Here is a 15,135-nt window from a genome sequence, read left to right on the forward strand (position 1 = left end):
ACGCAGCTCTAAAATGGCTGACAAACGCACCCGAGCGAAGGGTCTCAACCCCAACTCAATGAAGGTAATAAATAATGTTGCTTTTGGACGATGTTTAATTCGAATGTAAATATATCCTATATTTTAAAGATACAATCTATTTAGGCTAGGCCTTGATCAATGTTATGCTAACTGGGCTAGGCCTAACTAGCTAGTAGGTAATAGCCTACCTGGTCCTGGTGCCGTGGGACCTTACTGCATGCTGCTGCATGCTGTTCTGTATGTAGGGTAGCCTAGAGAGGGCCACTAGCCTAGAGCCTAGCATACAGTAGGTATATGAACCGCCTGGGCTAGCCTAAATTGTATTTAACATCTTTTTATTTTATTTAATATTAGGGGATTTCGCACACCAAACTGAAAGCATTCAGTGTTGGTCAGATGAATATTGGTAAAAAGAAATCTAAAAGAGAAGAAGAAGAGGAACGAAAAAAGGTAGGTAGGGACTAGGGTAGCCAACATCAGTAGACTAGATGTCCCAATTAGCGTTTTGTCCCAATTAGCAGTTAATTCATTAATTAATTAATGTAATTTATTATTTATTCACAACTATTATTTATTTTTTATGTTAGTATTAGTAGTATATTTAAATATACGCCGTGGTTAGGATTCCGGCACCGGAACTCAACTGCCCACCGTTAGGGAATCCGACACGATATTGCGCATGCCCAGAGCTCTGGGAAGTGAATTATAGCTTGCACTAATAGTGCCACACACCACACCACCGAGAGTCGGAGTGTTATAGGGATTTACTGTAGCCTAGATAGTCGAGTCGTTGCGCGAGCGAGAGATGGATGAAACTTGGCCTATGCCATACATGAATTAATAATTAAAATACGACTACGCCACGCGTTAAAATAATTATAATGATATTAATAAGAATCAGTATCTATCTAAGAATCGTAATGCTGTTTTTAACGTTGCGACCCCGAATTCCCGAATAGTTTTTTCACATCCACGCGGTGGCTGCCGTCAACAAATCAACTTGTGAATATTGCATGTTATGTACAGTATATTAAATGCGTTATGAAAAACCATAAAACTAGTCATGTAATTATATAATTCATAATGATATGAAGTTTATATATGAATGCAGCAACCACTTTTTAATTACAAAATAAATAGGCCCACTGGTCACGTCTAACTGGTAGGCCTAGATTAGTGGATCCCGCATTATTAGTAGGCATCTAGGCTAGTTCGCCGTGTGTGGCGCAGCTATGAAATGATCCATCGCTGTATAGTCAAAGAATTGGTATAGTATAGAGTCGCCGATTACCTCGCTCTGGGCATGCGCAATAGCGTGTCGGATTCCCTAACGCTGGGCAGTTGGGTTCCGGTGCCGGAATCCTAACCACGGCGTTAAATATATTCTTTCAAAGTTACAATAATTTATTTTATAATCCCCTAAGGCTAAGCTATTTCATCGCTAGCCATCAAAATAATGATTGGCATCTTGATCCCATATATATGGCAAATTTCATTTCTTTAGCGCTAACTGAAGAAAGGGGGTACCCTTCACTTACATGTACAGTAGGTAAGTCACATAGTGACATGATTTGCCTACAACAAACTGCATTTCACAATACCTCAATACATACAATACATCATGGATAATTGTAACATTGTTTTGCTGGTTCTTTTATCCAACAGCATGATGAAAAAGCAACGGCAAAAGTCTTTGAGGAATTTGTTGCTTCATTTGAAGATTCTGGAGCCTCTGCAACCGGAAAAGCCTTCGTTAGAGGCTCAACTATTAACCCAGAAACGAAGGGTAAAGGAAAAATGCTTTGAATTTTTACCCATTTCATTATTTCTGTATAAAATTATGTTTTATTTTTTTCTTTTTACAATGTTATAAAATTGATAGAATTTGGTACATTGTTTACATTCAAATATTTATACAGTAGTTGAACATCGTCCCTAGGCTGTTCCTCTAATCAGTTGGTAGCTCCTTTTAATTGTATACTTTTTTTATCATTTTCTTTTGTTTGTTTTCTTTTTTCTTTTTTTTTTCCTATCTGGATATCCAAAAGTTGTTTTTTTTAACTATAAATACATTTTAATTTAATTTTTACAATTATATTACTCTACCAACATATTTTAATAATTTAGTTAAATATACAATTGAAGAGCCCATAGTGACAGTATTGTCTTCTAGCTATTCTACTTTAAGCATGCCAACAAAAAAATAGATTCCTTTACAAATGCTTGTGAAATTTCATATATAATGTTCATGAGTATAGACCATTTAATACTGTATCTGAATTGCCTTATTATGTTCTTCTGTCAGAGTAAGTATTAAAATATTTGTTACAATATTTTCTGATCTTCTAGAAGAAAAACAAGACTCACAAACGGGAAAAATGTACAAGCCATCTTCAAAAATATCGGAAAGTATTATGTTAAAAAAACAAGAAGAAGCAAAGAAAGCAGAAAAGGCAGCAGTGAGTATACTATTTATGTTCATGTTTCAGTTAAAGATTGAACCAAGGAAGCTTATTGTTGATAAAGACCAGAATAAACTGGAGTCTTTAAAACATTTAAAATTGGTTCTTTATTTTCTGGACCAATTTTCTGCTTGAGGAAAATATATTTTAAACCGTATTTCTTCCCTAGTTATGTGAAGAGGTTAGAGTACACGTTGAGACATATTTCTCTAATTATGAATGTTCTACTGTATACTATAAGCATACACATGGTTTTATAATCATAATAATTTGTTTTATTCCTTAAGGAGTTAGCCAAGAAAAAGAAGGAAAAGGAAAAAAACAAGTCAAAGAGTAACCTGGAAAATTTTTTAGAAGAGTTGAAAGTGTAAGAAATATTTCATAATATTTTATTTTTTAAATGGTTTAAAACAGACTAAAATATTTACTGCATCATTCAATAATAACATTTACGAAAAATACCACGAGAGACCTGTTTTAGCATCTTGTTTTTTTTTTCTTTTGAACAGAATGCAGGCCGAGAGGGAAATAAGACACAAGCTAAAAAAAGAGATAGCTGAGCATTCTCAAAAACGACCTACAGAGCCAAAACCTGCATTGTTAGCTACCCCTGATAAACTTCCAGGTAGGCATGCATGCATGTTTTAGGGTACTTGCAGTTAGTTATGTTTTATTTCTGAAATTGCCTACAGTGGCAAGAGGCCAGGTGCCAACATTCTGGGTGGCAAGAGGCCAGGTGCCAACATTCTGGGTGGCAAGAGGCCAGGTGCCAACATTCTGGGTGGCAAGAGGCCAGGTGCCAAAAGGCCAGGTTGCACAATATAATAACATACATACAGGATAATAAATGCAATGAAGTAATAATGTGGGGGGGAGAGTCATATAAGTCAGAAAGACTTTAAGTTTGACCCATCCCAAGATATAACATTAAAATGACTTGGTGACAGTCAGCTACAGACCTAGACCTTGATTAACTGTGTTATGCCTTTCCCTATTTACTTTGTGCCTTCCATACCTATCATTACTGTTGATGGAATAATTATTATACGCTTTTCACATTGCCTAGTAAAAACCTCAGGATGTACACATACACCAAGCTGTTACCACTGGTATTTGTATTGAGTACACCCTGCTCATATTACAGAGTACCTTGTTTTTTATTGTAATTCTAAATATTTACCATAGAAAAATAGGAAAACTTATGATATTGTTGTTATCCTATGCTCTCATTTTTTAGGTATAGACGATTTGTCAGGGTCACATGATACAGGGGATCCTCAGACAACGAACATCTTTCTTGGAAGTGTAAACCCAAAAGTAAGTAAAAACCCAACACTGAGATTCGAAGTTATCAAGCCAATATATCACCAATAAGAACAATTAGACCATGTTTTTAGTGTTAGTAGGCTACAGTATACTACAGACACCTGTGATGACTGTGTATCAGATGGGTTACCAATTGGTGATGCAAAATGTCAACTTAAATCTTCATATTGTTTTGTATTACCAATTTTTCTTGGCCTCTTTGCCTCCTTCTGATGATTCTTTTGATTGTATTTTGCTATATGGAATGTCGTTTCAGAACAACCATTATTAACAACAACATTTACAGTACTTGTAAATAATCAGTTATATTCCATCATTAATTGCCTGAATTCATTGGTATATGGACAATTTCAAAATATCCTTACCATCAATCATTTATTGTATACTATTTTTTGTAGATGACTGAGGAGATGTTATGTCAAGAGTTTGGGAAATATGGTCCTCTTGCTAGTGTCAAAATCATGTGGCCACGGACAGACGAGGAAAGAAGTCGCAACAGGAATTGTGGGTTTGTCGCTTACATGAATCGCAAAGATGCAGAGAGGGGCATGAAAAATATTGATGGTAAACATGAGCTAAAATTACCTTGTCGATACTCATATTGTCTGATAGAATTAAATAACAAAGCAATGCATTTTACATTTGAAGAAGGTAAAACTATTCTGTGACAGACATAGTTCCTTATTTCTGAATTATACCTTCTGGGTTGATGTAGAATGAAAGCTGTTTTAAAAAACAATGTTTCTACTTGCAATGATGTACAGTGAGATACCTGTCAGCTTAAAATGTTAAATGATACGCTGTCATTTTGCAACATTTTTAAAAGAGGTGTTATCTGCTGCTGGCCACTCACCCCTCTTGAATCTGCCTATGGGTAAAACAATGAATGTTTTTGCTCAATGCATTGTTTCATATCTTTTTTAAAACCATTTTCAATTTTCATTGATGATTTAATTGATATAGGTAAAATTATAATGGAGTATGAGATGAAGCTTGGATGGGGGAAAACTGTACCAATCCCACCACACCCTGTATTCATACCACCACAAATGTTACAGCTTACCCTCCCTCCCCCTCCATCTGGTCTCCCATTCAATGCCCAAACCAAGGACAAACGATTTGCTTCAAGACAGGGTGATGCCGAATTTCCCAAGGTGAATATTATTATCCATGTTTTATATTATGCTTGCTTTTAGTTGATACTGTACGTCACATTAATACTTTAAAATGTGCAATTAAAATAGCAATGTTGACACAATTACAAAAAAAAAAAAATGACACCAAACACTTGCATATATTCAGATGTGTCAGATTTTCCTTAGTAAAATATATACGCACAGTAGAACCTCTGAAGTGGGTCCCCTCTATTTTTGTGACAAACAATGCTATTAGGGGAAATGGCAAACTTGTTGTTGCCTGCTCCTAATGAAAGCTAAACCATTGGAATCTACTGTATGTATAAATTATGTATAGGTATAATTATAATTATTTACAAAGCAATATCTTTTGTTGTCCATCAAGATATTAATAAGGATGATTATTTTGTTTTCATATAATTATGAAATAAATATGATACATTTCTTATCACATTTACATACACATTTTATACAGTTATGGGTTTTGACATTTGACCGTATTGAAGTAACCTTTGACCCATGCGCTCTACAAATGATTGACCTGAGAGCTTGTTTTGACTTTACAATACAACCATAGCCAACCTTGTCCCTACCTTCTATCAATAGGGCTTGATTATTTACTACTATTTTGTACTGCAAATTGAAAGCTATTCAATAACACACCATACTGATACCACATAATACTTTATCAATGTTAATACAATGTTTATGCAATTTGTAAATGTGAAAGTTGCCGACGCCATACTGACCTTTTTTGTATTCTTTTGATAATTGTCTTCGTCACCCAGACGTTAAAAGATGCTGTTGTTAAAGTGGTTATCCCGACAGAAAGGTACCCTACTCGCATTTTCTTTATCGCTCCAACCGAGGGCGTTAATATCTTTTTTACAGAGACGTCTTTTTCTGACTAATTTCGTGGTTTGCTGTTGAAATATTCCAGATCAATTAAACTTATTCAGTGGCTCAAAAGTAAAATTTAAATGTTCCCAAATTATTGACACTATTTAAATTATTTTTACATGTTTGATTTTCATTTTTATCACTATTATAAAGAAATTCATTACCACTAAATGGTTATTCAGAAAATGTTTAAAACACTAAATTGATTGAAAGCATTTAGCATACATTTGAGAATCAAACACAAACCAATTATTGCCAAATTTGTAACCATAGTTAAACTGTTTCCATGGCATGCATCTACTATTTGAATGTTATAATAACATATAGAAATTATACAGCAAAGAAATAAATTATTAATGAGCAAACTGTCAGTCAGACAAAGACCTTTCTGGTAGCCATAGTAACCACAGGTGTAAACCATGCCTGAAGTGCATCAAGCAGGTATGTGAATTTTATATTTTTCTAGCGATATTTTGTTCAAAAAAGAATTCCGTGATAGAGTGCCATTTAAATATTTTTGATGGAATGCACTTACACTATTAAAATTTCACACGTTTATACAAAATATGTAAAGTAAATATTTATGCATTTAATTGCCGTCTTTAAAAAACCAACTACAAACATCAACTAATGCATGCCTAAAATTACATACAGGGGCAATATCCAGCAATTTCATTTTTTCAATACTAAACTACAACACAAATCTTATTTGGGAGGAATTTATTTCATACTTATGCCAACAGACAACTATATTTAATATTTTGTTTGTTTATTTATTTGTTTATATTCAAAATATACCTTTTTCCCATCTCTACCAATCAATTTTGCATTCTTGCCACATTTCCCTGCACACATTTAGTTTTAATTACATTCATTCACACATTGTGTCAAACCTACTATTGTGGACTTTATCTATTTCAATCTAAGACCTCTATTAAAAAGGAAATATATTTAGTTACATATCATTACTGATCTTGTATGGTTCAATAAGCACTAAATTTAGATAATTTGTAACCGTGATAGTTATAATCGTCATACGTGGATAATTTAAATAAACATATTGGTATAAAGTTACTAAAAAAATTTTATTATATTAATTATTTCTGCATATTATTCTATATCATATTGTTAATAATTATTATTAATAAAGATATGTGTTTGTACTGTTTTTTATGAACTTCTTGTAGTTCATTATACATGGAAAAAAAAAATTAATTTGAGATAAGATTTCTGATTCTATGCATGCATGTAAGCTAATGACACTTTTGTCTCTGTATGAGTAAAAAAAAAGATACACTATAACATATTTAGAATTTTGGAGATTTAGGTTGTCCCTCTAGGGGCAAGTTTTCCATGATTTGATTCCTCTTTCAGACCAATGTTGCATCTCGTCCATCGTATGATCGAGTTTGTGGTGCGTGAAGGACCGATGTTTGAAGCTATGATTATGAATAGAGAATTAAATAATCCACTATTTAGGTTGGTACAATACATTGCACTACAATACAATAAACTACTTGTTGGTGTCATGAAAACCCAGGAAGAAAAAGTATTAAGCAAACAAAATATCCTACAGTCTCAAGGCCCATTTACACTAGGGCGATGAACGATAAATAGAAACACATAAAAAAGAAATAGAACAGTTTTTGTTCTAGAACTACAGGATAATCATGTATGCTGTATTTAATAAAATATTTTTGAAAATCCAATCAAATGACATGAACAATAAAAAAGCAATATTATTGCTCTTGCTAATCATGACGTCATTTGATTGGACGTGTGGAAATATTATTTTCATCAAAGGCAGCATATATGATAATCCTATAGTTCTAGGATGAAAACTTTTTTAAATTCTTTTGTTTTTGGTATGAAAAAAATTCATATTTATCTTTTTATCGTCGATCCTTATCGTTCGAATGTAAATGGACCTTTATAGTTGATCATTTAAGCACGGGAATAATAGTACCTAAACATACACCACCATGATTTCAACACTATACATACTCATTAAGATAAGTTCATGCATATTTGATGGAATTAGATTTTCTTATTTTGTAGATTTTTGTTTGAGAATACATCTCCTGCCCATATCTATTATCGCTGGAAGTTATACTCAATACTACAAGTAAGTTGTCTATTCAGCTGTGTTAATACGAAAAATAAGAAAAGTCAATCTGTTGGCTAATTGTTGAGCTATTTGCATGCTAAAATCTTATTGCGGTCCTGCCTATGCTATCAGGCTATAATGAGCAGTGGCGGATCCACGATTGTAAAATTGGAGGTTTAGAGGGCCTAAAAATTGTAAAATGAAACTTATCCTATAGCCCCTTCAGACATTGCATATGTGCATTAGCTACAGTATTGTTTTTGACCTGAATATGTAAATTACCTTACCTACTGACCTTTGACCCTCGCATGAAGTCACTGTAACAGTAAAATATTTTCTCATTCCTTGTCAATCAAATTGCAAAATCTTCCATTGGTTATTATTTTATTTATTGCCCATATTCTATTTATTGCCCAGCTGGGCGATTGAGTTCGCTGTTAGAGTCCACGGGTCTAGCATGTGTGATGTATATGTTATTGTTTGTATTGTAAAATCCAGAATAAATTGAAAAAATAATACCTTAGTATGGGGTTACCCCAGTGTACTAGTGCACACATTGCCACTGTCGCACACCGGCGACAAAACCAGTAACCATATCAACCCCTTTAGAAGCATGGTGTGGAGGGTGGTTAGACACCCATAAGGGTGTCGGTTCAGGAGAACCAATTATAGATAGAGATAGGCACCGCTGAGAGATATGGCCTATGCCTGAGATTCGTATCATGATAAGTACTGTATCTCATCTGCTACACCCCTACGACCACCCAGGTCATGGGACAACAGAACTAAAATCGACATTAAATTTGTAACTTTGCGACCTTAACCTCTATGAAGTAACTACGCAATTATAGTAAATTATTTACATATACAATATTTCTGAAAAGGGTGATTCACCTACACAATGGAGAACAAAGGAATTCCGAATGTTTGATGGAGGTTCCTACTGGAAACCGCCGCCATTGAATCCATATCTGCACGGAATGGCAGAAACTTTAGCAGGCGAAAAACCTCCAAGAAAACCGTCACCCCCACCACAACCCACCCATCGTGTTCAAGAAGAAGTTCGAAAAAGGGGAATGCTTTCAAACCAGTAAGCCAATTATTTTATTTATTTATTATAACTGGAATTTTAAATTTGTTTGAAATACTTTTCGTGCAATGCATAGTTTTACAATATTAAATTTAACATAGTAACTTACAGTTATTTTTTTGAATGCCATACTATATATCAAAACGCCCTGTTAGTTTCACTTTTGTGGATCTATCATGGGCATCTGACGCCCGTATTCTTAAACCAAACTTTAGTCGTAGTTCGAAGTTCAATTTGAAAAAGTCCTAGTTCGAGCTATTCAAATTCAATTCATAAAAGAAGTAGTTGAAGTTTGCAGTTCGACTTAATGAAGTCGAACTTTTAGTCGAGTTGCACACGTCTGGGTAACAAAGGCTATAAATTGACCAATAACAAGAAAGAATTTGAGGAGCAGACAAAATTTTGCGCATTGATATCACTTTCCATTTTCTTACAAACTTGTTACGCATTTAGTCGAGGTTGGCCTGATTTAGTCACCGATTTAGTTGAATTTCGGATTATGAATTAAAATGACGTCATTTTTAGTTTTAGTTCGAACAATGACTGAAGTCCGGTTTAAGAATACGGGCATGAGAAGGATGATTTAAATGTCAATGAGTGATAACTGGCTAAACCAAGGGACCCAGGGCATGAGCAACCCCAAAACAACTACCCTACTTAGGAGTGCTAACCCTGTGGATTACGCCACTGAATAATTTCATTTATTTCATCTTTTTATAAATAATAAAAAACCAACAGGTCACAATGTACAGAGCACTTTAACCATTTTAAATAGTTAAACATAATGGTATTATTATTTTACAGTCAACGAGACAAACTTGAAGACATGCTTAGGAATCTTACAATGGAAAGAAAGAGAATCAGTGATACAATGGTGTACTGCCTCGACCATGGTGAATCGGCAGAGGAAATTGTAGAGTGCATCTCAGAATCACTATCTATTCTTGAGACACCGATTCCAAAGAAGATAGGGCGTCTGTTTCTCGTGTCCGACATTCTGTTTAATTCCAGCGCAAAGGTCGCCAATGCCTCATACTACCGGAAATTCTTTGAAGTGAGGTTACCAGCTATATTCAATAACCTCTACAAGACTCACCAATCAATTCAACAGCGTTTAAAAGCAGAGCATTTTAAGGTTGGCATATACATTCATTGAACTTAGTTTGAAGATATTAAGATCTGTCTAAAATTTATTGTACATATACATGTATTAAAGGGCTGTGTTATAAGGACACAAGGAATGTGATGAGCATGCGTTGGACTCGAACCCCAACACACTACGCAATGATATGCTCAGTCTATACAGCACCCAATGCAAAATTCCTAGACAATCTTCCAAAACACAACCAGGCCCAATGTTGCATATCTGACAAGTTGTGTTTCAATGTATAGCCTGCCACAAAATGTGGTGATGACGAATTTGATGAGGTTGATGTTAAGATCTGCTTACACTATCAGATTTTAGTTTTAGTGCCTAAATATGGTAGTTATATTGTCAATTGTGTTATGACATCATCATGTCCATATATGGGCACATACATTTTTGTGTCACATCAAATTTGATAGTGTAGACAGAGCTTTAGATTATGCTATCCTGTATTCACTTGGAAAAGATAAAAAAAAATACTTTAAGTTTCCAATTACTCTCACATGCCAGACATGTATTATACTGTACATAGTGATAGTTTATTCATTGTTTTCATTTTCTTTTCAGAATCGTATAATGGCATGTTTCCGTGCATGGGAAGACTGGGCAATATACCCAAATGATCTGTTAGTTCGACTTCAAAACATCTTTCTCGGTTTGATTGGGTCCAAGAAGGACGGACCAAATGGCGATGTTGATGTAAGAATTTATTTATATCGCCCATAATGTATACATATGTTGTATTCATCGGCCCGTACAGCTACATCCTCTAGGTGTTGCAATTATCATTTTTTATCACTTTCCGATTTGTACATCCACTATGTGGACCGTTTTTTATTTGAGTGGATTCTGCATCGGAAATGACATGAAATGCTTACCACAGATCATAATTGTTTGCAGTACAATGCATGTCTAAATACACTATTGAACCGCTTGATTTTATTTGTCAATAACTTAACCTGTTAGTTACACCATACAGGTCTTTTTTAACTGATGACAATGTTTATTGAATGAAATGTTTGTAACTCCGTAGGATGTGTTGCCACAGAAGGCAGTTGAACCTGAATTAGATGGTCTGCCAATTGTAGATGAATCAGTAGATGGTCAAGCGGTCGCGGATGACATTGATGGTACCAACATTGAAGATGTTGATGGTACAGAGCTAGCAGATGACCTAGATGGAAACCCAGGTTAGTTATTTAAATTTAGATAATGATGCCGCGTTTATATACTATATGACTAACTTTCGAATGGTGGCGATGTTTTTATGAGGATAGTACTGGCATTGACAACTAAGAACTGTGAGATTTTATTATTAGTGGTAGCCTTAACAATTTTGTTTTGTTTTATTATAAGCTTTTAAACTAGTACCTGTACACAATTTTGAATATACAAATATTTAAAAATAATTTAATGTAAAACGCTGAGATCCCTGCAATTATTTTCTTTAAAATAGTTTTAAAAAATGGTATTTAAAGAAAATCTAATGAAATAAATGTGATAGAGTTAGCAAAAACTACCGTTAAAACACTTTTCAAGAAAAAAAGGAGAGTTGAAGAATTTGGAAATGTTAAAGTATAAATTGATAGTACTTTTGTGACACCTGAATCAATTCCTGTAATGTGATTAGACGATTGTGGGTTGCATTAAATAGTACGTACTATTTAACGATTTCATGCATGAAAGAAGATCAGCATCGTCTGTTGTTTTTCGAACAGAATTACTCAATTAAAATCATTCAATATTTATTGAATAATATTTAAAATAAAATATGATTTTTTTTTCTTATTTTAAAAATCAATTCTTTCTTTTCCTAATAATTTTAGTTGATGATCTTAATGGTGCACCCATATCATCAAGGGATGCTGATAGTAAATTCAAAGTTGCTCCTTCAAAGTGGGAATCGGTAGATGCCTCCACGTTAGAATCGCAAGCAATGACCTCATCCAAATGGGAACTACTAGAGAACTTAGAAGAAGATAAATCAAAACATGTGTAAGTTTAAAGATATATATAACTCCAGTGGATGGATTAATGGAGATACAAAATAAAAAAAAAGCTAAATCAAAACGATGAAGTAAAACAGCTAGAAAAAGTAGTAGAGCTTTCGGACAACACTAGCCCTTCATCAGTGCAAAATAAATATTTACACTATTAAGTTCTGTCTACACTATCAAACTTTATGTGACAAAACAAATATGATGTGCCCATATATATGGACACGATGATTTCATATCACTACCATATTTGGTTGTTCATATCACACTTTTTTTAGTGTAGACAGAGCTAAAAGATGGTGTTCATTAAGTGCATGGTTAATTTGAAAATAATTAATTTACTTAAATGCTTTATTAGAGATGAAGAGGCTGAAGATGAAGATGGTGTACCAATTGAAGAAGATGATGATGAAGATGAACAAGAAGGGTCTAGGTCATATGATTTACTAAAGCCACTAGAAATGACAGAGGAACGAAGGGCAAAGTTAAGGGATATTGAGGTATTTAATCAAATGTTTTCTTCACTTTTTCAAACAGTTCTGAACTGATGTCACAAAGTCTTTTATGATGTGAAAAAACCCTGGCACAAGAATGGTGGTCTGAACCTAATAGCTGCGGATTATACTCATTTTTTAAATCAATTTCTTTTTTAATAATATTGTTTTCTCACTGTTCCAATATACAGTAATATTGTTTAACATTTCTTTTGGGGGAGAGTTGTTTAGATTTCAGAAAGAACCCATGACACAAGAAAGGGACGTTTCATTTGTATACACTTACAATTATTTATGTTTTTTTATTTAGATGAAAGTAATGAAGTTCCAAGATGATGTAGAAGGAGGACGAAGAAGTAGAAAATCTGGCATGAGTATTGGTGAACAAGTTCACAAATACCGCAAAAAACTCCTTCAAAAGGTTTGTAAATTTAAAAAATGTAACAGTAAGCATGTAAAATAGTACTGTATACAAATAATAAATATTTATGAGTTGAATGTTGACTGTTGACAATATTTCATGAGATTGACTGCTCTATTGAACAAGGCTAAGCCGAGTTAAATAGTACAATGTTTTCAATGTTTTAACTCGTGAAATATTCTTTTTATTCACTGAATATAAAACATTCATAACACACCTACTGTAAATTATTTCAACAGCATATGAATAGTCCTAGACATTTTTGTGTAGTAGCTAAGCTTGGCCAATTGTCGCCTGCCTTCCTTTAATGATATGAAAAACATGATCTATAAACTGAAAAAAACTATCAATTTTTCTCTACCTGTAAATTTTTTTTTACAAACAGATGTGCAATAGAACCAATAATTTAACATGTAACAATTTTCAAAATGTTTTACAAAACCTGAATGTACAATGCAAAATAATGCAAAGCACATAATCAACTAATCGGTGGCAAAAAAGGGGGTTATCAATAAACGTTTTGTATTGTCTCATTATAGGAACGTGAACGGGCAATTGAAAAGCAAAGAGACAAGGACAGAGAGAAATCTAAACAAAAAGAACAGGATAGACTGCGAGATTACGAAAGAGCACGTGAAAAGGAACGTATTCGTCTTGTCGATGCTTCAGATTCTGAATCCGACTCAAGCAAACAAAAACGACGGAGAAGCTCCAGTGGTTCTGTCAGCCCATATAACAACAAGCGCTATCGATCAGGCTCGCATTCTCCAGCTTCAGATCGCCGCAGTAGCAGACATGAGTCTCGTGAAGTCTCCCCAATGTCATATGACTCCCCAAATATCCGCAAACGAAGCCCGTCCCGTAAGGTACATCGTTCACACAGGATGCCAAGACCGGACTCTCGGTCTCCCGGCAGACGTCCACGCCGATCACGCTCTAGGTCTCCAATCAAACGTTCATATTCTCCGTATCGTAGTGGTAGTAGTAGTAGTAAATCTCACAGGAAGAAAAGCAAATACTGAAGATTCCAGATTTAGTTGAGTAACGAAATGAAAACTTTGGATATAAGTTGTGTTTACATTTCAACATAGCAAATAAACAAGTTAATATTGGTTCGTGTTAATGCAAACCTGAAATGCTATAATTTGTACTTATAGAGTCTGTGTACTATTTAACACTAGTATTCATTTGCGTACATCTCGTGATTGCGGGCAGATGGCACGCCAGCTTTAGGTACTTTTCAACCAATTGATATTGTTTGTGTTAAACGTGACATTTACAAAATATTGTTATTTGTACTTTTGATTTGTGTGACCTAGACACAAGTTTGGTCAAGGTTAATTAATTGTGTTGAGAAATTGAGACGTGACTAACTGAACATCAATGCGCAGATCCTAATACTTGCAAATCGAAAGATCCATTTGATGAACATTTTCAATTTAATTTTGGTTACCATGTCTTCTGAGAAAATCTTATCTTTATATCTTACCCTATTCAATTGTAACAGCGCTAAAAATAACACTAAGAGCATTGAATTATTGGTAATTTCAGTATTGGCCTAAATTTATTTTGTAGATGTCTTTGATGTCGGCCAAAGGTTATTAAGGTCAGGTGCTTATGTCATCAATGCTAATGTTCCTTTCATATTATATTCTTTGCTCCTTCATTTGCAAATAATAATTGAGGATTCTCTATTTTAAGTAAATTACTGTACTCTGAGTTTAAGATTTAGAAGTTTTTTTAACCCAATAATTTTTGCAACGTTGTATAATATTATACAGGTATTTTTCTTTGGTTAAGTTTAATCCCGGCGGCATTTTAGCAAAATGATTCTTTTATGGAAAAAATTCAGATCCAGTTACCTTTAACTGTATTGTACGAAAACTGTCTGGTATTATTCTCAAGATTTGATAAATAAATGTGAATAATTGTACTGTGCTTTTGTTTATTGTTTATTTTTAATAAATGTTTCAGTACAGGGATATAAAACATGAAATTAATATAATATTAAAAAAAAAAAGGAAACGGAAAGAA

The 15,135-nt window shown here is 33.9% G+C and overlaps 1 protein-coding gene across 1 annotated transcript; it reads left to right on the top strand.

Annotated features, from left to right (window-relative positions):
* The first annotated feature begins 4 nt into the window (after positions 1 to 4).
* On the top strand, positions 5 to 15,039 carry LOC140049578 (U2 snRNP-associated SURP motif-containing protein-like). Its single transcript, XM_072094484.1, has 20 exons — positions 5 to 64; positions 376 to 471; positions 1,687 to 1,807; positions 2,371 to 2,480; positions 2,771 to 2,850; positions 2,993 to 3,108; positions 3,721 to 3,800; positions 4,208 to 4,373; positions 4,773 to 4,963; positions 5,734 to 5,777; positions 7,220 to 7,324; positions 7,904 to 7,970; positions 8,837 to 9,042; positions 9,847 to 10,177; positions 10,757 to 10,888; positions 11,223 to 11,379; positions 12,016 to 12,184; positions 12,545 to 12,686; positions 12,991 to 13,101; positions 13,641 to 15,039. Exons 1-20 carry the CDS (start codon positions 14 to 16, stop codon positions 14,121 to 14,123), a joined length of 2,958 nt encoding a protein of 985 aa, XP_071950585.1. The 5' UTR covers positions 5 to 13; the 3' UTR covers positions 14,124 to 15,039.
* Positions 15,040 to 15,135: the final 96 nt, after the last annotated feature.

Source organism: Antedon mediterranea, chromosome 5 (assembly GCF_964355755.1).
Source record: "Antedon mediterranea chromosome 5, ecAntMedi1.1, whole genome shotgun sequence".
Classification (NCBI taxonomy): domain Eukaryota; kingdom Metazoa; phylum Echinodermata; class Crinoidea; order Comatulida; family Antedonidae; genus Antedon; species Antedon mediterranea.